General features: G+C 38.6%; 1 protein-coding gene across 3 annotated transcripts in view; it reads left to right on the top strand.

Annotated features, from left to right (window-relative positions):
* spsb4a (splA/ryanodine receptor domain and SOCS box containing 4a) overlaps positions 1 to 15,559 on the top strand; it is a 66,911-nt gene extending 51,352 nt beyond the window's left edge. For 2 of the 3 annotated variants that reach the window (XM_079820233.1, XM_079820232.1), the window contains exon 3: positions 14,394 to 15,555. In XM_079820233.1, coding sequence (XP_079676359.1) covers positions 14,394 to 14,521 — 128 coding nt within the window. In that variant the 3' untranslated portion in view covers positions 14,522 to 15,555. Of the gene's footprint in view, positions 1 to 14,393 lie in introns of all 3 variants that reach the window. The other variant, XM_079820231.1, reaches the window with a different exon arrangement.
* The last annotated feature ends 9,779 nt before the right edge of the window (positions 15,560 to 25,338 follow it).

The raw sequence follows: 25,338 nt of genomic DNA, 5'->3' as shown, positions 1-25,338 counted from the left end.
CAAAAGTGTAATTACACTGTATTCAGCACAAACTGGGCTACCATAATATGTGAGCAACATGTATGTACATGCTTGTATTTGTGAGAGATAAATGTTTATGTACGGACTCCTGTCTGTATTTGTATAGATGCTTACAGTGTAAACTTATACTTACACACAGCGGGGGATCGTTGCTTCCAGAAATGAACAGCTTTTCATGGAGAATTATTCCAGGATTATTAAACGTGTCTCAAAACGATGTGGTTGTGGTAGGAATGCAGTACTTGATGTGTTTGTTTGAGTTGATGTGTGATGTGATGTGTGTGTGGGCGTCGTCTCCTCCGGAGCCTCAGTATTTGAATCTCAATAGAGCACGCGCTTCGTGGGCGTGGTCGCATTAATTTATAATGAGCTGCTCAGGAACGACTAACATCTCTCGGCTTTCAAACGGATGACATAAACACAGAATATTTCTTTTTGATTTGGTTTAGAGTGTTTAAAACCTGACATTTCAGCGTTTCTTAAGACATATCTCATGTTTGTGAGACAAGTATTCACTAAGCTAGAGGTCATTAACGTATTTGACAGAGAGGCTGCATATCACGCATCATGTTTGATTTCTTTATTTTGCAAAAAGTAAAAAAAAAATGTTTTTGTTTTTATTGTGACTGTACAAAAAAAAAAAATAGAAACTTAACAGATTATAATGATGTATAACACTTGCCTGAATGATAAAAAAACGACAGAGTTATTTGAGTCTCTTTGGCACTGATAAGAAAAAAAAACGTGCCGGCGCGACCGCTGACTCGAAAGGGTTAATAAGAATTCACTTTATGTAGAACAAGTGTTTTTGGGTTTCAAACAGGGAGCTAAACCTAGTCTCCAGATGGTTGTTATTCTCAGGATTTCTAGCTTTGTAAAATTTTGACATTCTTATCTTCCGGAAGATTCTGGTCTGCAGCTCTCCAGAAGGAACGTCTGAAACATTTTCATTTCTGTTCGCTAATGTACATTCCCTAGACGCCATCACTGGATGCAGTCAACTGGTCGAGTGATTCATCTAATTGAATCATAATGGCTCAATCGTCAGGTGGCTTCTGAGCAAATGTTGGCCATCTCGCTTTTTGTACATCTTTTGACATGTTAGGCTTGAGGTATTTGTTCTTTTCGCTGTCCACCATGCCCATAGAGAGTGCACATCTTTTGAAGCGGCAGGGGTCAGGCATGCTGACCTCACTGCGTGTATCTGTGCACAGATCACAGCCTCAGGGGAGGAACTGTGGACATAGACAGAATGAGACTGCGATTTAAAAGACTGGCCCACAGCATCTCGTGAACACTGCATCACTGCTGACCTTTCTAAGAGGACTTCCAGTGGAAAATTACAACTTCTGGGACCAATGAACAGGGGTGTAAATCGCCCAGGGTGGGGACCCCCTAAAAACCATGCTGAGTATTGTAAATAATATAATGATATATACTTAAAATAAATGTTTAACTAGTAAAACAATACAAATGCTAACGGGACAAAAAGTTTACAAACATTTTGAGTCAGATTTCATTCATCATGAGAGCAAACAGCTGACAGACAAGATAATCACGGAAGATTTGGTTTCAAAGCGAAACGTAAAAACGCCTATTTAAGGGAGTATGTCATTTTACTGTTTTCTTGATGTGTTTTTCATTAAAGGTCCCGTTTTTCGTGTTTTTTCGAAGCTTTGATTGTGTTTACAGTGTGCAATATAACATGTGTTCATGTTTCATGTGTAAAAAAACAGTATTTTTCACACAATTTACTTATCTGTATACCGCTGTTTTCACTGTCCTCAAAACGGCCTGAGAATTTCCTCGTTCTATGAAGTCCCTCCTTCAGAAACACGTAACGAGTTCTGATTGTGCCAGCGATTCCCGTGTTGTGATTCGACAGCAGCTTAGCTCACGTTGCCCGGGAAGGTCACGCCTCTTACCATAACGGGGAGATGAACGCGCTCAAACTACAGCCCCTGAAGGCGATTTGACTCCGGGATGAAAATAACAGCGTCTGAACGACATGGCGACAAACGCAACCGAACCGAACCGAACGCAACACTTCCTCTTCTCCACGAGGGAGCAACAAGACCACGCCCCCTTTTTCGCGTATTCTTGTGGGCGGAGGTTAGTCGACAAACTGCTCTACTGACGTAATTAAAGCAGGATGTACATGGATGTAGTCCAAACCAGCCGTTCGCTGTAGGCTTTGAAAGGGAACTTCTGTCAAATAAAATATCTCGCTTGGTATTGAACTTTGAGCTTTATAATTTTACAGGTATTATTTATGCTCTAACAGCAACATTACACACTAACTAAAGTTTGAAAAATGGGATCACGAAGAACAGGACCTTTAAGAATAATAGGCTAATGAACCCAAAATTCAAGCAACCCGCCCCCGAAATGGCGCTAATTCTAAACCTAAAGTATATACGCACGGCCGCTCTGTCAGATCTGTGTTGGGTTTTGCTCAATATGATTATAAGTGGCAGATCAGAGGGCTTGCTGCAGTTGAATATCTAAATATCCAAATATCATAGTAAAAAATACTATGTGGAGGACACAAGATAATTTAATAATTATAATATGACTGCGTGGTGAACCTTACTCATATTTAAACAACAATCGCCTTTTGTTGATCAGATAAAAGGACAGAGAAAAGAAAAACGGACATTAGATCATTTTTCAGAGCACCAAAACGACAAATAAGTACAAAATGTTTTTTTAATTTTTTTGGTACACAACTACACATATCCTTACAAGTACGATTTTGGCTGTATTATTTGTGTCCCCTTCAAAAATAGCTCTTGAGAAATGTTATGTTTATTATTAAATCATGGTTGATATCACTTCCAGTTCATCTGTAACACTACAGGGCGATATGACAATATATTGTTGACTATATCAAGTGTCTAAAGCTGAGATTTTGCGATTATCTTGTATTTTGCAGTATGTAAACATATCTGTGCTACCAAGGACTGTTAAAAGTTATTGACATGTTAAAGCAATAAAGAAAAATGCCTGTATGAGAAAATAAAGTACAGGACTGTCAGGGTTGAGGTATATGAGACGAGGACTCAATCGTAGGAGAAATTGGCTTTTTTATTAATAATAAAAACAATAAAAGATAAAAATAAAAACAACCCTAAGGGGGAAACTAAGACTTGCACTTGAACTAGACACAAGGAGCAGGGAAACATGAAGCCCAAATCTGACGGTAACAAACGAAGACGATCAGCACAGGACTGCAAACACAAGGAGAATAAATAGGGAAGCAAACAAAAGAGGGTAACGAGGGAAGACCGGTGGGGCAAATTAACCAATAATCAGATAATAAGATGGGTGGGGTTAGACAATGGACAGGAGGGCACATGGCGCAAGGAAACGCGTGACAAGCCATGTGTTCACACCAAACATGACAAACACAAGCACATGGCCCGCAAAGACAAATTACAAGCCATGTGCTCACACAAAGACAAGGCAAATACAGGAGTGTCAGACTCAGGGCTCTGTCACAAAACCAATAGACCGAAGTGATAGAACCCTGACAGGGACATGCTTGATGTTAAAAAGAGTTCAACAGCGTGCTCTTGAATGGTCTGATACACAGAGATTCATGATTCTAAACAATTGGGGGGAACAAAAAATCTGCGCATTGTCTTAAAGTGACAGCAGCCTAATATACACAAATCAGGCATAACATTATGACCTAATATTGTGTTGGTCCCCCGTTCACCACTGTTCCTTCCTTGGACCACTTTTGATAGATACTGACCACTTGCAGACCGGGAACACCCCACAAGAGTTGCAATTTTGGAGATGCTCTGACCCAGTTGTCTAGCCATCACAATTTGGCCCTTGTCTAACTCGCTCAAATCCTTACGCGTGCCCATTTTTCCTGCTCTAATGCTGCGTTCACACCAAACGCAAATAGAGCGTCTGGCGCGAGTGATTTCAATGTTAAGTCAATGGAAAGGCATGTTGACGCGCGTCTGGAGGTCCCGTGGCCCGGAAGGCATGTTTCGCGCGGCGCAAAGGACGCAAATCCGCCTCATTCGCACGTCCAGTTCGCGCGAATGATGCGAATTGGACGCAAATTGAGCATCTTGCGCGATACACGCGAGTGGTGTTTTTGTGCATTCACGCGTTTGAAGCGAATTCACGTCTGAAGCCCGAGTTGAAAATTTTGAACTTTGCCGTCAATTCGCGCCGCGTTAACCAATAAGGAGCCTGGTCGCTGCGGTCACGTGGTAAAGTGACGTGATGAGAAACCCTGCATAATTTAAAAATACTACTGTGTCACAAAATGTAGTTTTAAGACTTTTTCAGGTGAGAATGTAGTTGTTTAAAGCTCAAATCTGTGGTTTATTTATAAAGAGAGCGCCTATTTAAAAAAAATAATCTGGCGTTTTTGGAGTTGAGAGATCCAGGCGATCACCGGGCACTCACCACTCATAACCCCGGCGAGAGCAGCCTTTCCTCGGCTAGTCCTTCTGACGTTTTCCGCTGGCTCTGATGTCCTGTAGTGGTGCATCTTGTGTAGATCTAACGGGCGATCTTTGGTGTCATGAATCTATAATTTGTTGTCTGCCAAATCGTTTTGACTGAGGGCAAAGAGAAGTTTCATAACTTTATTTTTTAAGGATATTTAAATATACATGCAGTGAAGATAATGTAGGAGTTGCCTGGACCACATTTGTGTGGCTATTAATGCTTAATATATACTTTTAATGTAAATGAAAAGAGGCAGAGTGGTGTTTCATGACATATTTCTCCTGGAGCGCCTTGAACGCACATCTATTTCACTTCAAACGCTCGATTTCTACGCGCGTCCAATTTGCCGCGGATGCGCGAATGGATTCAAAATGTTCACGCATCAAACTAGACGCGGTAGACGATGCTCTATTTGATGCTCTATCGCGTTTGGTGTGAACGCAGCATTACACATAAACTTTGAAGACAAAATATTCACTCGCTTCCTAATATATCCCACCCACTAACAAGTGAGGAAGAGACAATCAGTGTTATTCACTTCACCTTCATGTTATGCCTAATCGGTGTACATTACCTACAGAAAATGTGCATGATATAAAAGCACAGTACAAGTACTTTGGCTGTATTCTGTTCACATTATTGCTATACTGTTATTGTTACATGACCTTACTATGTTTAATTTGTTTAATTCAGTAAGTGGTGTCATCCACATCCAGTGACGTCGTCCTGGTATCATCTTTCACAGCCACATCAAATAAAGAGACAGGAAGGAGATACACTGCATACTTTATTTCTAGTGTAACAGTGGTAGTGCTTCATAATAATGGTTCGGTGCCTGTGTGTTCAGCACGTTTCGCCAGATTTATTTTTTCCTCTCTCTGCTGTAAGACAGATTACACGCTGTACAACACAAAACCAAATGCAGACACGTGCACATTCCCGGTCCGCAGTTCCTATTGTTTAGCTGTTAAACTTCATGTTCTGAAGTATCACTAGCATTAGGCTTAGTTGAATACTTGACCTGGCTAAGTATAGTAAAATCCCCTGTTTTATAACTGAATTATTAATGAGCGTGCATTTTTATGAGTCACCACATTCAAGGGCAGTGAAGTCTCCGTCATGAGCGCAGCCACAAAATACAGTGTTTTAAATACAAGTTTGAGAGTAAATCTACACCTAATTATCTGGGCGTTACGCCTGGTTTAGCTAACAGATCATTTACCAGTGTCATCATTACCAAAGCAGCCTTTTTTTGTTCAGTCTGCTTTCATAATACTTCTCAGATCTCACGCTAATGAAGCATTGCTCAGGGTGGGATGATTATTGAGTCGATGCTGGAGCCACAACGCAAAACCCACAGCAGAAAGCATTCATCCAGGAGGAGCTGCTGTTGGTTTGGGTGCTGTTGTAATGATAGCTTGTGTACTCGCTCATTCTGTGGGAGGATCACAGGCTCCTCGACGTGCCCACCACGGATCTTTCAATTAATCAGCCTGTAGACATTAATCAGTTCAAAATTATTTAATCGAATTACACCGATGGGTTTGATCTCCACGTACGTTTCCTCTCAGGCTTCTTTTTGTAGCCTGGTGCAATGCTTTCCAGAAGGTTCCACCCTCCCCTTCCCGCCCTGCCGCAGGTCGTTGAGAGTGTCAGACCCCCCCTGTGCGAGGCTGCCTACCACTGCGGCACCCCCGCTGAGTACGGAGGGTGAATTAATTGGATTTTACAAAATGTGATGCTTTGATATTTACTGTACGAATCCCTTTGCTTGTCTTGCAACCACAAGAAATTGCTTTTTGGAAGAGCAATAATGATCATAAAACTGTGTCGGACTGAAATAGATGCAGTTCTCTCTTTTCTTCTGCACCAGAGCTCATTTATTAGGAGCCTAATGGGGGAGTCAGGGACGCGCAAGAGCTTAGCAAGTGACTTGACGATTTGTTAAACATGGAAGTTCGAAAAGGCTTGCACGTGTCATATTGTGTTTTATTATTGCTAGTAAAGAAATTAAATGGTTTGCACAGTCATCGGAGAGCCATCACTCACAGTCTTTTTAGGCTCAGTTAATACATGCGTGTTTATGGGCACATCCTGCAGATTTTCGAAAGTCTATTTCATTTATTTGTCTACTAATATACAGTACTATGCGTCATAGAATTCTGTCATTATTTTTTGTTACCTAAACTGTCATTTCTATCACTCAAATCACAATTTATTCTGTGATTTAAAATAATTAATTCACTCATTTTTAAATAAAATGGCCAGATCATTGTTGTCTTTCTAAGGTTGATTTAGAGCATGTTTTTGATTATATTAAATACATACAATTTAAAATCAAATCATCATTTTTATGATTCATTTTTATATTTGAAGATTGAAAGTCTGGGTCTCTGACAGTAAAACACATTAAAATCTATATACAAACGTGAAAAGTAGCAATTATAAAGGCATACTATAGTTCCCAAGATATTGCCTTTAATTCCCTTTAATATGACCATATAACGTGACTATCTGCTTAACTTCCTGACCCTAGGTGACATCAAGATGTTTATCCTCAGTGTTTGAGCCCAAGGACGGCTGTAATTCACATATTCTTTTCCAGTTAAACTTTTCACTTAAAGCTGCTGTCTGTAACTTTTCTTGTGTTCAAGATTTATAAAAATTATATAATGAGAATGTACAACATGAATCCATTTTCCAAACCGTGTTTTTGTCTTACCCTGAATCATAATGCTACACTTGTAATAAGTGTTTATATTGGGACTATTTCAACATGAGGTGGTAGGACTGGTAGGAAACGCTGTGGAGGAGCACAGTCCCTGCGTGACTCGCCATAGACATAAACAGAGAGAAGTAGCTCCGGCTGCAATGTTCTTCCGCAAGAAGCATGCAGTTCTTTTCAACCGCTAGAGCGCAAAAAGTTACAGACTGCAGCTTTACATTTTTATGTTGAAAATATGATTTGTAATAACCAATTCTGTGTTAAATTAGAAAAATATTGAGTGACATTTTTGAAATAGAAAAAAAAAAATCAGACCTTATGGACACTGTTCACATTTCCAGGGCTTTTTTGCCAGGGATTTGCATTTGCTAATAGCAAAAGAAAAAATCTGCAATAGCGTACATTTTCACGACTTTCCAAAAGAGGGAAGAAATATTGAGAAATTACTCCTTCAGCCGTAGTATTAGAAACACCCTCGCAGCAGCGTTTATTATTTTTGTGTAATTTACTTACAAGGTAATTTAACAAAGTATAGCATTCTAAATTTGTATTAATTTAAAAAAAAAAATGAAAATATTAAAAACTTTACTATATTTGCAATGTTGATTACTGTGAAAACACATCTTCAAAGTCTGTGAAAAGGAACCATTGCTTTTTTTCCTAGCCCGTTTATAATTTTATTGTTTTCAGGCCTTCAATTTAAGCAAATACTGTAGTTATATAGATGTATTACGTGTGTGAGCTTTCTGTGTGTCTGTGTCATGTAGAGATCAAAACGACTGCTTATGTGTGGGAAGAAAACCTAAATCTCCCAGCATGTATCAGCCATTTTATTAGGTTGTTCTGAGAATCTGATAACACGCACAATGGAATCATATCCGAGCCATGTAATTGCATTTATTGTGTAAAACTCACATCAATATGATTTGTTGCCGTGTGCGGCATGTAGGCACTGCTCTAATGTGATTGACTAGCGACGGGGAGCAGCCTGAGGATCACAGCGAGTGACAGGTCACCGTGTGTTGTGCATTTCACTGACATGATTACAGACTTCAGACTAACCTTGAGCTTGCTGGCCTTTGCGCCTTCAGACGTGGGCTGGAAATGAAAAATTATTCCATTTTACTGCAGTAGAGCACTACATCCGTGCTTTGATCCATCTGTCACTTATGACCCTGACTGTCAGTCACCTCTCTCATTCCTTCCCTCTCCCGCCCACTGGGTACTGCTGGATCCCGTCTACACTTGCCATCTGGCTCTTTATGAGACGTACCGGACTTACTGGTGATGTGACTCTTCGTGTGAATATATTTAGAAGGAAGTGTTTTATTGCTATCAGAAGGTAATGTTGTCATTCAGCTTTGGTTGTTTAGAGCTTTAGAGTACATAATTATTGTGGTGGCAACACTGTTGAAGATGTATTTACGTCGCTCTCTCGAATACTTCATTCTGATTTTGGTCAAATGAAATATGTAAGGAATAATTGACGACGTGCTGTTGAATTATTCACAAAAATAATGCACACCCGAGGTGGTAATCCAGCCATGACACGAAGCGGACCTCGGGTCCTCTGTTAAACCTCAGGTGTGCATTATTTTTCAATAATTCAACGGCCCGGAGTCAATAATTCCACTTATACTATGGTTACCACCAGAGGCGAACAGTAGTGAAGTATTTACTCTGCTCAAGTACATTTTTCAAGTGTTTTTCTTTGGAAAACTCACTTCACAACGTTTCAAAGCATAATATTGTACTTTTTAATGCACTACGTTTTCATATTGAATATCATGTAATTCTTAATTACACACATTTTTTTGTATTTTCTTACTTTTACTCAAGTAAAAGTTATTTAAAGTTTTTCTTGAGTACAAGAAAGTACATTTTTTAATGTAATTAAGTATTAATTAAGTATTTATTTATTAAAAAATAAAATAAAACATTTTGTTAATGAAATGGGGTGCAGTAAAAAGTACAACATTATGCTTTGGAATGTAGTTAAAAGTTAAAAAGAAGTACATACTTGAAAAATGTACTTGAGTAGGAAGTAGGAAGAAAAAATACTTCACTAATGTCCACCTCTGGTTACCACACCTCAAAACATAGTTCAGATGACGTATGTCAAGACATTTGTCATGTTTTGTCCTAAAAAAACGTGTGTAGGACTAATTTCTTAAGGCCTGTTCACACCGGGGCGATTTTCGCACGCGTTTAACGCCTCGGGACTAAACAATGGGCGCCAATGTGAGTGTTCACACCGACGCGCAAAACGGCAGGCGTAAAAGCGTCATTTTTTAAAAAACGCCTCGTTCGTTTTTTTATTTTGACGCGGCGCGTAAAAAACTGTCCGACCAATGAGATCGGCGCTTTTGTTCACGTGCCTGGAGCTGCTGAAGTGACAGTAAAACACGACTTGGTGGCGCTCAAGCACAAAACGGTCTTGCCGAGCACACATTGATACGACGAAGAAGTAGTAAGTAGACAAAGAAGAAGATGAACTGCTAATGCTGCTTGCCAGTTAGCAAAAAGTGTGTGAATGGTTTTGTCCATATACATAATATGTCTATGGATTTGGCAAGCACGTAAATACTGTCTCTCTTCTCCTTCTGTGTGACAAGCGAGTGTCAGAGGCTTAAAGTGCCGCAGCACCATCTTGTGTACCGGGAGCGCATCGACTGAATGTGCACGTTCACTCGGCGCAGCGCCAGTGAAAATCGCTTGGGTGTGAACACTCAAGACGCGCCGAAAAACGGCACGAAAAACGCTGGCGATAAGCGCGCGCGATATTCGTCCCGGTGTGTACAGGCCTTTAGTCTAATCAGGACCTAATCCCAAGCCCACATTGCTAATTCCAAAACGTCATTTTAGAGCGGAGACTTCCTAGCGGCAGCAAATATAATATGCAGCCAGGGCGTCTAGCAACTCTCCGTTGGCTTGCGAGCTGAAAAAACCAAACTCTAGTCAGGCCAATCACATCGTGTATAGAGTCGGTGGGCGGGCTTAACATAATGACAACAGAGTTGCCGTGGTTCCGCGTGCTACTTGTAAACAAAGAAGCTGGCGAACAGCGGTCTTTCGAATCGGCTTTAGCCGCGACTCTGGAAGACTTGGAGTTAAGCTTTTCTTTGAGAAAAGAACAAGAAGGGCACTGAAGTCATTCTTAAGAAAGGAAGGTCTGTTTGGAGTTTTGCAGACCGGATACAGCAAAAGTTTAATCTATCAACTAGCTCCGCTTCACCTTCTTCGTTGCTCTGGTTGGTTGTAGTGCTATCCTATTGCGTGCAGATGGAATTTGAAAGACAACCGTATATCCCGCCCCTTCGGATTGAGCCCTGCCAATGGTGTGTTCCCAGACCCAACATCTTGATGTGGGTCTGGCTTGTCAGGCTAGAGACTTCAGCCACTGATAGCACACTAATGCAGTTATAAGAGAGAATTATCAAGCGTGTATGAATTACCTGAGTCTGTGCGTCTCTCAACAGTGTTGGGCAACAGCGTCTCTACTAATAGCGAAACTTTAAGTGTATCTGCTCCAAGAACAGCATTATTACCTCACTAGTGAGAAATGTCTAGTAGCTTTTAAGTTTTTAAACTATTTTACTGATACAATCGTCGGAGCAGCGCTGACAACACTTTTCTGTGTGAGTGTGTGTGTCTGTACTGTATGTGTGTGCGTTTGAGCGGGAGAGAGAGCAGGAGAAAGGGAGTATATGTGCTGTCCGTACATAATAAAACGTAATTTTGTGGCAAAAAACATGGAAATAATGTGTCGTTGTTATCCTATTATTTATTTGCTTGGTCAGTGTCGTTGTGGGTTTTGGTTCTTTTGCTGTTGTAGGCTGGAAAGACCTTTTGAAATAGATGAAATCATTTGGCGAAGTGATATGGAACTGTAATGCGGTCAAGACCTGCCTGGAACTACTTTAGCATGCGTTTCGCTGTAAACAATTGCACACCTCAGAACGTTCGTAAAAACTCATTCAACAGCCCAGTAGTAGACTATACATTTTAATATTAATTATAATAACAATTAGTATTATTATAATAATTAGTAGTAGTACTAGTATGAAAAATATAAATAAAAAACAATAAAAACATTTTATCATTTTAAACGTTAATGTCAATTTACACATTAGAAAATGATAATGTACAGTCTAAGAAAATATATTTATTTTGAGATTTGTGAAATGATTACATTTAACAGAGCCATCTAAAAAGATTCACCGAGTGTTAGGTGTTGGCAGTGTTTTTTTTTTGGGACAGCTGAATCTGAAAACTTTTTTGCAATTCTGTTTGGAGACACTGGAGGCAGAGGAAATGTGCATCAAAACTATTCACGCTCACCGAGTGCAACACGACATTTCGATTTGACAAGCAACTACTTAAGCATGAATACCCATTGCTTTGTGCCATTAAATCATTTCACTCTGCGTGAAGGGCTCCATTGGGATCCATTGTTTCATTTTAACTTCTTGTTGTGGTGAAAATTTGCATTAAGTGAGGGCATTACAATGATTATGCCTTCATTTCAGCTGCCAGGATGGAGGAAGACATAACTCACGACATGTTCTGTGTGGGACTCCATCACAGCTATAAATATTCAGTGTGGGTGCTTGCATTGTGCCAGTGCAGCTGCATAACTATTCCTAACTATTGTTAGTCTCACATACTTACTACTAACCATTATCCTGTCACAATCTCTTATTCTGATTGGCCGACGGAAGGGAAGGGACTCTGACTCTTGCAGCCTTCCTTGTGATCTGATTAGTCATATGAGCCCAGGTCCTGATAAAGACCTGATGGTCAACAGTGGAGATGTGACATCTTGTCCAGATGGAGGCTGTTTTTGTGTTTGTCGGTATGAAATCTTGGCTGGAGCAGAGTCTGACTCAAAGCAGATGGATGGCGGCAGACTCCTCTGTGAGGCAGCAGCTCTGTTGATGGATACCAAGCTCCGGTGGCAAGATCCATCCATTATTGAACTGCTCTGTCAGCTTATGTAGAGGAGCAAGATGCCCAAAGACACACACAAGCACTGGATTACGCACTAAGGCTTTTAAAGAAACGGCTTATCATGAAATGAAAATCTGGTTATGCTTTACTCACCTTCATGTTGTTCCAAACCTGTATGACTATAATTTGTCTGTGAAACACAAAAGGAGAAATTTTAACTGTTCTAGTCACTCTTTAATCTGAATCAGAATAATTTGTTCATGAATCGATCCGATTTGTGAACAAATCATTCTTTTGAAATTGATATTTTCGTGGAACTGGTTTCAGTAAGTTGTTAATAAATTGGTCCAATTTTTGAACAAATAATTTGAGTTGAATCTTTTCAATGAATTGACTGATCTGGTTCACAGAATTGGTCTAAAAAATGTGTTGGTCCAATTTGTGAACAAATCATTCTTTCGATTTGGACATTTTTAATGAATCAGTTGATCTTTTTCACAAAACCAGTCTGAATGATTTGTTTATGAATAGGTCAAATTTGTATATGAATTATTCTTTTGAGTTTGATCTTTCAATTAATCAATTGATGTGGTTCACGGAATCCATGTGAATCTTTTGTTTTTTTCTTCCATGAATTGATTCAATTTGTGAACAAATCATTCTTTTGAAATTTATATTTTCAATGAATCAACTGATCTGGTTCATGGAACTGGTTTCAGTAAGTTCCTCATAAATTGGTCCAATTTGTGAACAAATCATTTGAGTTGAATCTTTTTAATGAATCAATTGATCTAGTTTATGGAATCCATGTCAGTGAAATTTTTTTTTTCTTCCATAAATTGATCCAATTTGTGACCAAATCATTCTTTTGATTTGGATATGTTCAATGAATCAGTTGATCTGGTTCACAAAACCAGTCTGAATGATTTGTTTATGAATAGGTCAAATTTGTATATGAATTATTATTTTGAGTTTGATCTTTCAATTAATCAATTGATCTGGTTCACGGAATCCATGTGAATCTTTGTTTTTCTTCCATGAATTGATTCAATTTGTCAAAATCATTCTTTTGAAATGGAAATTTTCAATAAATCAACTGATCTGGTTGGTGGAACTGGTTTCAGTAAGTTGCTCATAAATTGGTCCAATTTGTCAACAAATCATTTGAGTTGAATCTTTTCAATGAATCAATTGTATGCAATCTATGCCAATGATTTTTTTTTTTTTTTTTTTCATAAATTGATCCAATTTGTGAACAAATCATTCTTTTGAATTGGATATTTTCCATGAATCGACTGATCTGGTTCACAGAACCGGTCTAAATAATTTGTTTATTTATTGGTCCAATGCGTGAACAAATCATTCTTTTGATTTGGATATTTTCAATGAATCAGTTGATCTGTTTCACAAAACCAGTCTGAATGATTTGTTTATGAATATGTCCAATTTGTAAATGAATTATTCTTTTGAGTTTGATCTTTCAATGAATCAATTGATCTGGTTAACGGAATTATATCCAATTTGTGAAAAAATAAATCTTTTGAAAGTGATATTTTTCAATGAATCAACTGATCTGGTTCGTGGAACTGGTTTCAGGAAGTTGCTCATAAATTGGTCCAATTTTTGAACAAATAATTTGAGTTGAATCTTTTCAATTAATCAATTGATCTAGTTTATGGAATCCATGTCAGTGAATTTTTTTTTTCTTTTCATAAATTGATCCAATTTGTGAACAAATCATTCTTTTCAATTTGTGAACAAATCATTCTTTTGAATTTGATATTTTCAATGAATTGACTGACCTGGTTCACGATATCGGTCTCAATAAGTTGTTTATGCATTGGTCCAATTTGTGAAAAAAAATCATTCTTTTGATTTGGATCTGTTGAGTGAATCAATTGATCTGTTTCATGAAATCAGTCTGAATGATTTGTTCATGAATCAGTCTGATTTATGAACGAACTATTCTTTTGAGTTGGATCTTTTCAATGAGTCAATTTATCTGGTTCATGGAATCTGTCTAAATATTTGTTCATGAATTAGATTCTCAAATTTAACTCATTGACTCACAGCGGTTCTCGAGTTAACAGCTCCCACTTCTATGGAGTTATATGAACCACTTTTATGGTGATTTTGGTTCCTTATTGAAGTGTGTGCATTTGAATTTTCCCTTTGACAACAATTCTAACGGATGCTTTTCTCCTTCATCTCTCTCCAGCGGAGCCTCTCCCTCTAATGGACCTGTGTCGACGTTCTGCACGACTGGCTCTGGGACGAGAACGTCTACAAGAGATCGAGACGTTGCCTTTGCCCCAGTCTCTGAAGAATTACCTCCAGTACCAGTGAGAGTGCGGGCTCTCACGTAGAGACACACACACACGGACACAGAGAGGAAGCCTGAGGCGTTAATATAGCGCCACCAACAGGCCGCAGAGGGAAATGTTTACATTGTGGCTCACTGGTGGAATCTTAAGTTAGGTTTTTTTTTTTTTTTTTTCAGTATTTACTTTCCTCTTTATGAGTTGTTTAAATTATTGATGGCTTTGGAAGAAGCTCGGGGGACGGTGTGACGCAGGGCAAGAGCGGCAGCAGCTTAACAGACCTGCAAGCGCCTCCAGGTGTACGTCTCGCCCTGGAGAATACGACAGGAAGCGGCATTTCAGAAAGCACATTAACCTTGGGATGCCTTTGAAAGCCCACAGTAATAATCGTTTCTCTTTCCCTGGGTGTAAAGCCTGCAGAGCACAGTCAACGGACACAGGAGCCCGAGGCGGCTGGAGGTCGGGCTCAGCCGCCTCCCGAGTCAAAATCAGCCAAACGGGAGCCTAGAGGAAGAAACGAGCCCTGGAAGGTGGTAAGCAGGTGCCAGTATTTGCGCACAAGACCACCAGGGGACAATAACATGACTGACAGCAGCCATTTCCCCCCTTTTTTTTCTGGGATGGATGTGTATTCCCGAGGACACACACACATGCGTACGCACACATATACGACCAACAATCATACGGATTTCACTTATTTTTGTTCTCTGTGGGCTTGAGTCACTTTTCTATCTGATTTTATTGTCAGTGTGAGAATTTCAGTTGATGATGATGATGATTTTATCAAGATGTTTGGCTATCTTTAAATTTTATTTATCAGGTTCTAGTTCCTTTTTAATGAAATGAGGATGTGCGAGCACATAGATATTGAACACTATCATACACTCTTCACATATGGCTTTCTATTTTAAACTGGGATGCTGCTTTTATTATTATTAATATTATTATCCTGTCTGAACGCTCAGATAGAAGTCTGTTTTTTCAGAGGCACACAGTGGAATGTAAAGATCTTGCTAGCGTTAGCATATTTGAAATGTGAATAAAAGCCAAGTGAATGAGAAGGATGTCATTGATTTTTTTTTCAGAGACAGAATATGTCCGAATGTGCGTTTCAATCTTCTTATTGAATAAAAATGTGCGTTTTCAGCACAGAAGGGACTATTTACACAACACCACTTCTTTTCCTAACGTTCCACTGAGAGCTTCCTCATTTCCCACTTTTCGCTCTAACTCCTGTCTGACTCCCACTCTATCACAGTCTGAGGCTGAAAGTATTATCTAACCTAAATCTGTGAAGAATTGGATCACTCTTCTCACGCTCTGCTCAGGTTCGTGGGAGGTTTTTAACCAGTCACTAACCACAGGTGTTTCAGTAATCCAGACCTCTCGTGTTCTTAATCACTCATTCATTCATCTAAAAAAAAGAAACATGACATTTTCAGTTGAATGAAATTACATGATATGCTGATTAGTCAGTTAATTGATATATCAGTTTGTGCAAAATAAGGATAATTCAAAGATGCTGTAGGACAGTAAGTGGCTGTAGAGGTCAGTATTCAACCTGGTCTAAGGCAAAATAGTCATGTGAACTAGCAGAATTGTAAGAATTTGTTATACTATGTTCTGTCAACAGTATTTTCTAATGCTTTATTTAATAGATACAGTCACCAAAAATTATTCAGACACCAGATACAATTTTTTATTAGTGGGTAATTTATGTAAGTGAGGATGGCAAAATAAAGTAAACTGACATATTATACCCAAAATTTCTTCATACAGTGGACTACCAGTAAAATGTAAAAAAATTTGGGAAAAATTATCCAAACACTTTGACCTGACAGTGTTTTTTCTTTAATTGCTAATGTACGGTGGCCCAGTAGTGCACAACACAACGAATTTTAAAGAGCATACATAAGTTCACAACACAATGAAATAAATCCACAACACAACGAAAAAGCCACAACATAAAGAAATAAAGCCACAACATTACGGAATCAAGCCACAACACAACTAAATAAAGCCACAACACAACGAAATCAAGCCACAACACAACGAAATCAAGCCACAACACAACGAAATCAAGCCACAACACAACGAAATCAAGCCACAACACAACGGAAATGCTCCCGACCACTAGGGGGCTCTCGAAGTGCGTTAAAGTTCGTTTTCCTTGCATTGTTCTATAGATTCGCTAGTCTTACAAATATTTAAACACTACGATCAGTTTTAAGTGAGCAGTTCTATATCGACATGAAATATCAATTCAAAATTCAATTCAATTCAATTCAATTCAAATTTATTTGTATAGCGCTTTTCACAATACACATTGTTTCAAAGCAGCTTTACAGAAAATCACCTACGTGCATTATAGCTGCATATTTCGAGAACGCTTTGACCCGCTGCCACGGCGGTCTGCCAATTCCACCAAGTTGAAACATATAATTTGTATGAATTAAATTTAGTTTTGTTTTTTTTAAATGTTCAAATTCCAATGTTGTGTTGTGCATTACTAAGTCAGTTTTTTCCAATACAATAAAGCTGTGGAATTGTAACATGTCTGTTTTTAAAAGTTAAAAGTAATTTAAATACAAATTATAAGTTTCAATCACTTGGTGGAATTGGCAGACGTTCCCTTAGGCGTCATGCGCCGTGGTATCGGGTCATTCTCGAACATTAATATGCAGCTATAATGCATGTAGGTGATTTTGAAATAATATTTCATGTTGAAAAACAATGGTTAGCCTACATACTGTTAAAACTAATTGTGGTTTTGATATCTTTGTAAGATTGCAGATTCTATAGAACAGTGGCAACTTTACTGCGCTCCGAGTGCCCCCAAGTGGTTGGAGCATTTTTGTTGTGTTGTGGCTTAATTTCATTGTGTTGTGGCTTTTTTGTTGTGTTGTTGCTTTTCCATTGTGTTGTGGCTTGATTCCATTGTGTTGTGGCTTTTTCGTTGTGTTGTTGCTTTTCCGTTGTGTTGTGGCTTGATTCCGTTGTGTTGTGGCTTGATTCCGTTGTGTTGTGGCTTGTTTCTGTTGTGTTGTGGCTTGATTCCGTTGTGATGTGGCTTGATTTATTTGTGTTGTGGCTTTTTCTTTGTGTTGTGGCTTGTTTTCATTGTGTTGTGGACTTATATTTGCTTTTTATATTGCGTTGTGTTGTGCACTACCTGGCCACCGTACACACCACAGACTGAACAAAATGAAGCATTGCTTGGTCATTGGTTCACCTAAATTGGTATTATCTAATTGTGTACTTAAATTCAACATCTGACAGCTGATTGGTTGATTTTATTCCATTACATACCTTTCTATCAAAGTTATCTGACATTATCAAGATTCATTTGTTCTGACACAGTTAAACCCTGAGTTCTTGTCATATTTTACTACCATTTTCATCAATTATAGCGAATGAACTGTGATAATGTGAGAAAATTATGAAGGTGTCTGGATGTATTTTTAAATTGACTATAATTGATATGCACTACTTTTCAAAGGTTTGGGATCAGTCTTCTTTTTTTAAATAAATGAATGCTTTTCTTTAGAAAGGATGCAAAAATGACCAAAAAAAGCTTTATTATGTTACATAATATAATATTTATAATAGTTATACATGATATTGCCATTTAAATATATGCTTCTTTTGTACTTTCTATTAATCAAAGAATCCTACAAAAATATTAAGCAACACTAGTTTTCAAAATTAGAATAATTTCTGAAGGATCATGTGACACTGAAGACTAATGAGTAATGATGCTGAAATTCAAAAATTTTAAAATAGAAAACTTTTAATTGGTAATAATATTTCAAAATAGTACTGTTTTTTACTGTTTTGCGCATAACATTTTAAAACCCTTACCGACCCCAACGTTTTAAAAGTTAGTATTATTTTATATAGTTATATAATTGGATATATGTTATAATGTGTTTTAAATGCGTAACCCTACAAAATAACTCAGTAATCCAGTTTGGATCAAATAAGTGCAAATCCTGAAGAGAAACTCCATACTGTCTTTGCACTTCTTCCGTTAAGATCAACAAACTTTAAGTGGCTTTTTTAGGTAATGGATAATGCATTTACTGATTTTTACTTCAAATAGTATGATAGGGTGATTTGGACTAATCTTGCCCTGTTTTAGTGTATCTGGACATGTTTGGACTGTCGTATTGGAAATCAATGTTAGACGGCAAGACACTGTCCTTCCGCGGCAGCATGAAAATGCACTTTTTTCTTGGCTTCTCTCTTTCACGTTTGGAATCAGCTCAAATGTAATTGAATAGCATGGATCCGAGAGCACAGGTACAGAGATAGGGCTCTGATCAAAGCATCGAGATGGAGAACAAGGCGCTGTGGTTTAAGCAAGGACATTGATCCTCCCTATCCTCCGTTTCCTCACAATCTGGTCTTGAATCTTTAACAAACATGTTTAACCAAAGGGAACAGATTGTTCCGTGTGTTCCAGCCTTGAGAGAAAGGCCGAAGTGTCTGCGTTTGCGTACAAATACTTACGAAGCGGCTTGGGAATCACTGGTTGTTTATGTTTTATGTCCTTCATTATTAGCAGGCGATTGTTGAGCTCTTGGAAATGAGTATTGTACTGACTTCCTCCCAGTGTGATTCTCCATATGCTATGCAGACATGGGCCATTGGCTATTTCCTTAACTTACTGGGGTGTAAATAGGAGGGCGAGAGCTCATCCACCACTGAGAGGCCTTGGGAGACGGGTGTAAAAAAGAAAAAAGAAAAAGCGAGACTTCCTTGATTTGCTTCCTTCCCTGTGGGTGTGAGGCTGTTGTGTGTGTGTGTGTGAGAGAGAGAATGAGGGTATAAATAGGGAGCCGGTGGCAGTGATGGTCTGAGGAAAAGATCTTTGTGTCCTAAACGAACTCGGCTTCCACATGCAGGTGCATCCTGGCCTGCTCTGGTCACAACATCACTGAGGGTACAAGAAAACAGTGGCGGCAAAAGTTATTCTGCTAACAAAACACTGGAGACGACACCTTTTGTTGTGGTGTTCTCGCTGCAGATTTCCCCTTCATGCACCAGAAATGGACTTCTATTCAAAGAGGAAGTCCAGGGCAACTGATTGTTTCTTTGAGGGACAGTCTGGATGGAAAGTAAACATTATATTAATTAAATAATTCTGGTCATTTCCAATAAAACAAGTTTTAATGTATGCTACATTGTATTTATTTAATGCTTTGTTGCTGCAGGGTTATGTCACACACTGAAAAAAAAAAACAAGTAAAATTGACTTAATATTTCTTTGTCAAGTTTTTGCATGCATATTTTTAAAGTAAATGTCACATGAAATCAAGTAAACTCTACTTAACTTAGTTAAGTAAAATTAACAGAAAATAAGTCATTTTAACTTGGCCAGTAAAAGTTGGAGTAATTTATACTTACAGTTGAAGTTTCCCAATATAACACTGAATTAAACCATTACTTTTAAAGTGTATGTTTTACTGGACTCCAGAGCAGTGGAGACGTGTACTCTGTGACAAATCACGCTTCTCAGTCAGGGTTTGGTGGTTGCCAGGAGAACGGTACTTGCCTGACTGCATTGTGCCAAGTGTAAAGTTTGGTGGAGGGGGGGATTATGGTGTGGGGGTTGTTTTTCAGGGGTTGGGCTTGGCCTTGGCCCATTAGTTCCAGTGAAAGGAACTCTTAATGCTTCAGCATACCAATATATTTTGGACAATTTCATGCCCCCAACATTGTGGGAACAGTTTGGAGATGGCCCTTTCCTGTTCCAACATGACTGTGCACCAGTGTACAAAGCAAGGTCCATAAAGACATGGATAAGCGAGTTTGATGTGGATGAACTTGACTGGCCTCACAGAGTCCTGACCTCACCCCGATAGAACAGCTTTGTGATGAATTAGAGCGGAGACTGCGAGCCTGGCCTTCTCGTCCTGTCCTCACAAACGTGCTTTTAGAAGAATGGTCAAAAATTCCCATAAACACTCCTAAACCTTGTGTAACGCCTTCCCAGAAGAGTTAAAGCTCTAAAGGGTGGGCAAAATCCATATTAAACCCCTACGGCTTAAGAATGGGATGTCATTAAGGTCCATGTGCATGTAAAGGCAGGCATCCCAAAACTTTTTGCAATATAGTGTATTTGTAGACACCTTTATCTACATAGTAGTAATATGGCACCTGAACACAGAGACCTCAATACTTGCTCATCTTACCCCACACATGTGAGGTAAGCCTCACTTTTATGTATTTGTTATGAAAGCACCATCTAAATATTTGAATTGTCTCCTCCCATTTTGGACATGTTTTAAAGTAAATCCACAATTGAATGAATAACATGATTGCTGCTTCTTGAAAATACTGCCACAGTTTTGTTTAAAAACCAGAGGTTGAAGATACTTTCCCATTTTGTTCTGCAACATAATTTACACAGTCATACCTCAAACATAAACTGATTTGTTACCATGTTGCTAAGTAGCTAAAATGTCTGTCAGATTATTCAAATACAGTTCAAAAGTTTGTGGTCGGTAAACTCTTTTATGCTCATCCAGGCTGCATTTGATCAAAAATACAGTAAAAACGGAAATATTGTGAAATATTATTACAATTTAAAATAAGTGTTTTCTATTTGAATATATTTTAAAAGGTAATGTATGCCTATGATGCAAACTGAATTTTTGCAGCATCATTACTCCAGTTTTCCTTTATAAATCATTCTAATATGCTGATTTGCTGCTCAAATAATATTTCTTCTTATCAACAGTGTTGAAAAACAGTCACAGTGTTTAATATTTTTGAGAAAACCATGATACATTTTATAGAATGTCCAAAAGAACAACATTTATTTGAAACAATTGTTTAACACTATAAATGTCTGTTGAATGAAAGTAGTAATTTCTAAAAAATAAAAAAAAACTTACCTGAGCCCAAACTTGTATGTAAACTCTCATCTTTGTGGTACAGTAGAAGCAATTGAGAAAGTGTCTTCAAGTAGTGTTAACCATAGACCTTATTTTACTCATAAATCCAAAACCATTGCCCTGAAAAATTAATCTTCCAGGTTGGCCAACAAACTGACTTTTAATGACCGAACAGCTCTGAACTGCTAAACATTGCAAATTCTCTTCGTCTGTGTGGTTACAGCGCCAGCTTCCAATTGGTTGAGGGGATTTGGGGGATTTCGACTCAACATGGCCCAATATTGAACAGGTGATTGTAAGGATTTGACTCTTGGATTGAAAATGAGCCTGTGTGGTTTTCTCTCCAGTTTAAGAAGAAAAACACACAGGGAGTGTACAGAGAGATGAAACAGATTAGCGCGAGTCAACGTGTTCTTTTCCTCCTTCACTCCCCTTCATTTTCTCTCCTCTCACGCTCGGTTTTTCGAGCCAGCTTGTATAAATAGCATGCGATCCATCTATTATGTCTGTGCGTCTCCACTCTCCCTGGATCCTGTTTAGATTCTCAGCTCTCCTTGGGAGCCCTGTTTTAAGCAGCATTAAAGAGTTTTCTGGAAGCGTCCAACATAGTCTGATTTAATTTAGTGCTTCCAGGTACATTTTAGAAGTCTCAGACTTGAGAAAAACTCCCAAGAAAACTTGGGTCAACCAGAGCCATGCAGGTTGTTTAGGGCCATGATGATATAGCCATGACTAAAATAATATAATATAAAAACTAATCTTAATCTTTTTATTTTCTTATTTTAAAATCCACTTGGTGGTATTTTTTTTTTTTTTAAGAATTCATTAAAAAAAAACTTAATTAATGGCTTAACACATTAAAGATGCAGTGTGTAATATTTATGAGGTTCTATTGACAGAAATGCAATATAATATACATAACTATGTTTTCAGTGGTGTATAAAGAACTGTTATGTTTTTATTACATAACATGTAGATATATTTCTATCTACATTCACCGCGGGCCCCTTATGCTGCGTTCACACCAAACGCGAATAGAGCGTCAGGAGCGAGTGATTTCAATGTTAAGTCAATGGAAAGGCGCGTTGACGCACGTCTGGAGATCCTGCAGTGTGATAGACGCGTTTCGCGCGGCGCGATGGACACGATTCCCCCTCATTCAGCGAATTCGCGTCTGACGCCAGAGTTGAAAAATTTGAACTTTGGCGTCAATTCGTGCCGCGTTAACCAATCAGGAGCCTGCTTGCTGCCGTCACGTGACGAGAAACCTTGTATAATTTAAAAATACTACTATTGTGTCACAAAATGTAGTTTTAAGACTTTTTCACGTGAGAATGTAGTTGTTTAAAGCTCAAATCAAATAAATAAATGGTTTATTTATAAAGAGAGCGCCTATTTAAAAAAAAGAATCTTGCGTTTTTGGAGTTGTGAGATCCAGGCTATCACTGGGCACTCAGCGTTCATTAAGCTGGCGAGAGCAGCCTTTCCTCGGCTAGTCCTTCTGATGTTTTCCGCTGGCTCTGATGTCCTGTAGTGGTTCGTCTTGTGTGGATCTAAAGGGTGATCTTTGGTGTCATGAATCTATAATTTGTTGTCTGCCAAATCATTTTGACTGAGGGCAAAGAGAAGTTTCATAACTTTTTTTTTTACGTGCAGTGAAGACCACATTTGTGTGGCTATTAATAGTTTTAATGAAAATGAAAAGAGACAGAGTGGTGTTTAATGACACATTTCTCCTGGAGCGCCTTGAACGCGCGTCTATTTAGCTTCAAATGCTCAATTTATACACGCTGTGGACGCGCGAATGGATTCAAAATGTTCAAGCATCCGACTAGATGCGATTTTGACGCTCTATTCGCGTTTGGTGTGAACGCAGCATTACAGTGAAATCGCCATTTTGCGCTGCCATGTTTCTACAGTAGCCCTAAATGGGCAAAATGCTGTACAGAGCGCTACTCTCTTCTGTCTCAGACAATATTTTTGTCCTGTGTCGGCCACCATAGCTTCTCTATGTGCTTTGAAAGGGAGTGGTGAGCAATTGCAATTCACAACCTCACCACTAGATGCCGCTAACATTTTTCACAGTGCACCTTTAAGTTACTTTTTAGGGAATTAAACCAAAATAATATATGTGGATGTTTTGTCGATGCATGTGTGTCTACTTGGTTTGTAATTGTTTTACTCGTGCATTGGCTGTAGTTTAAAAGTGCATCTTTATAATAATGGCCCTTTAAAAATGTATTATGCTTAAAAGGGTCCTATTTTGATTTTTCACTTTTTCAACTTTAGTTAGTCTGTAAAGTCGCTGTTTTTTACCATAGAAAAATATCTGCAAGGTTACAAAGCTCAAAGTCCACTCCATAGGGAGATATTTTACTTAACAGAATCCACTTTTAAGAACTACAATGAACGGCTTTCCGGATCTTGTGAAGTCACAATGTTACTCGTTTAAATAATTCCCGCCCACGAATTTCACAAAAAAGGGGGCAAGGCCTGGTTGAGCTGTGCTAGAGAAGATGAAGTGTGTTGTCGCTTATTTTTCCACCCCGGAAAAGGTTTGTCCAAAGGCGGATGAACTTAGAGTGGTTAAAATGTATTTTTAACGCTGTTCCTGAACATTATAACCCCAGCGTTTGTCTGTGCACTGCACATTTTACATAGGACAGCTCCCAGAATCAAAGAAAATACAATGATGAGATGATGAGATGAGATTCAAGTTTATTGTCATTACACATGTACAAGTACAATGCAATGCAATGAAGGTAACAACGCACAACAAAAGCTTCTCCTGAAAGACATAGCCGTTCCCATTTTGTCAGGACAATTTGTTGTTTATGGGTCACAACTTTTTTGTAGTTGTAGTTGTGTTTTCTGTTAACAGGTCCAATTATAAGTTTTATGTAGTTGCTATGATGTAAACAAAGGGCAAAGCATTTCCGCTAGCCTGCTAACTAACATCACAGTATTGATGTAGTGTTCACTGCCCCTTTTTATCAACCACGATTTTGTGATCGATTACTTATTGTATTGCCATAGTTTTCTGACAAATATTATTAAATTGTGGATATAAAAAAAAAAAGCATACCACTCTGAAACGTCCTGTGAAATCCGTGTTTGTTCGAGCTTGAAATCCGTTCTGGACGATCCTCTTGTTCGTTAACATTGTTAAGGTCTGAATCAGGCTTGAATTGGTTTGAAATTGACGCCATGCTTAATTATTTACAACAGAGCAGAACTCTCTGTTATATGAAGGGGCGAGAGATTTCCTGAACACAGTGCCAATCACAACACACTGGGCCAGCTAACCAGTCACAGCATGTTTCGTATTTCGGAAGGAGGGGCTTCATCAAAACAGGAACTGAAAAGTATTTAATAAATAACTAAAAGGAAAAACAAAGGAAATAGTGATCACCATGTCTCAACATAAAAATGTGAGTGACAGGTGAGGGTGTCTAGTGGCTTTTTGACATCTGCAATATAGCACAACTTGGGAGGGGTGGAGATGAAATCCCCTCCATCTACACCGCCTTTTTCTCTATGAAACCTGATGCATTAAAAGCTTCTGGCCCATATATAAATAAATAAGGCATAATCTTCCATGTAATCTCACAAAATGGTCCCCTATTAAACATTACAGGTTAGCATGGCTTTGGTTTAATGATTTTTGCCATTTGCTAATGAGGGCTAATGTTAAAACTAGTCTATGAGTCACCATTTATTATTCATTCTACAGCGCCAGATTGGACCTCAGCGTTAAAGAATGGGGAAATTATTCATATTAAGCCTGTGCAGCAGATTCAATTTGTCGTGTTCTCCGAGATTCAAGTGAAATAGGGATGTGCTTTGATATGATTTGCTTGCTGTTCAATTTCTTTTTCCCACAACCCCTTCCCCTAATTACTCCATGCAGTCAGATGCAGGAAAAAGTGAAGCCCTCTTA

Source organism: Gobio gobio (genome assembly GCF_949357685.1).
Source record: "Gobio gobio genome assembly, chromosome: 6".
Lineage (NCBI taxonomy): Eukaryota > Metazoa > Chordata > Actinopteri > Cypriniformes > Gobionidae > Gobio > Gobio gobio.
Note: the sequence above shows the minus strand (reverse complement) of the source record. Positions and strands in the feature narration are given on the sequence as shown.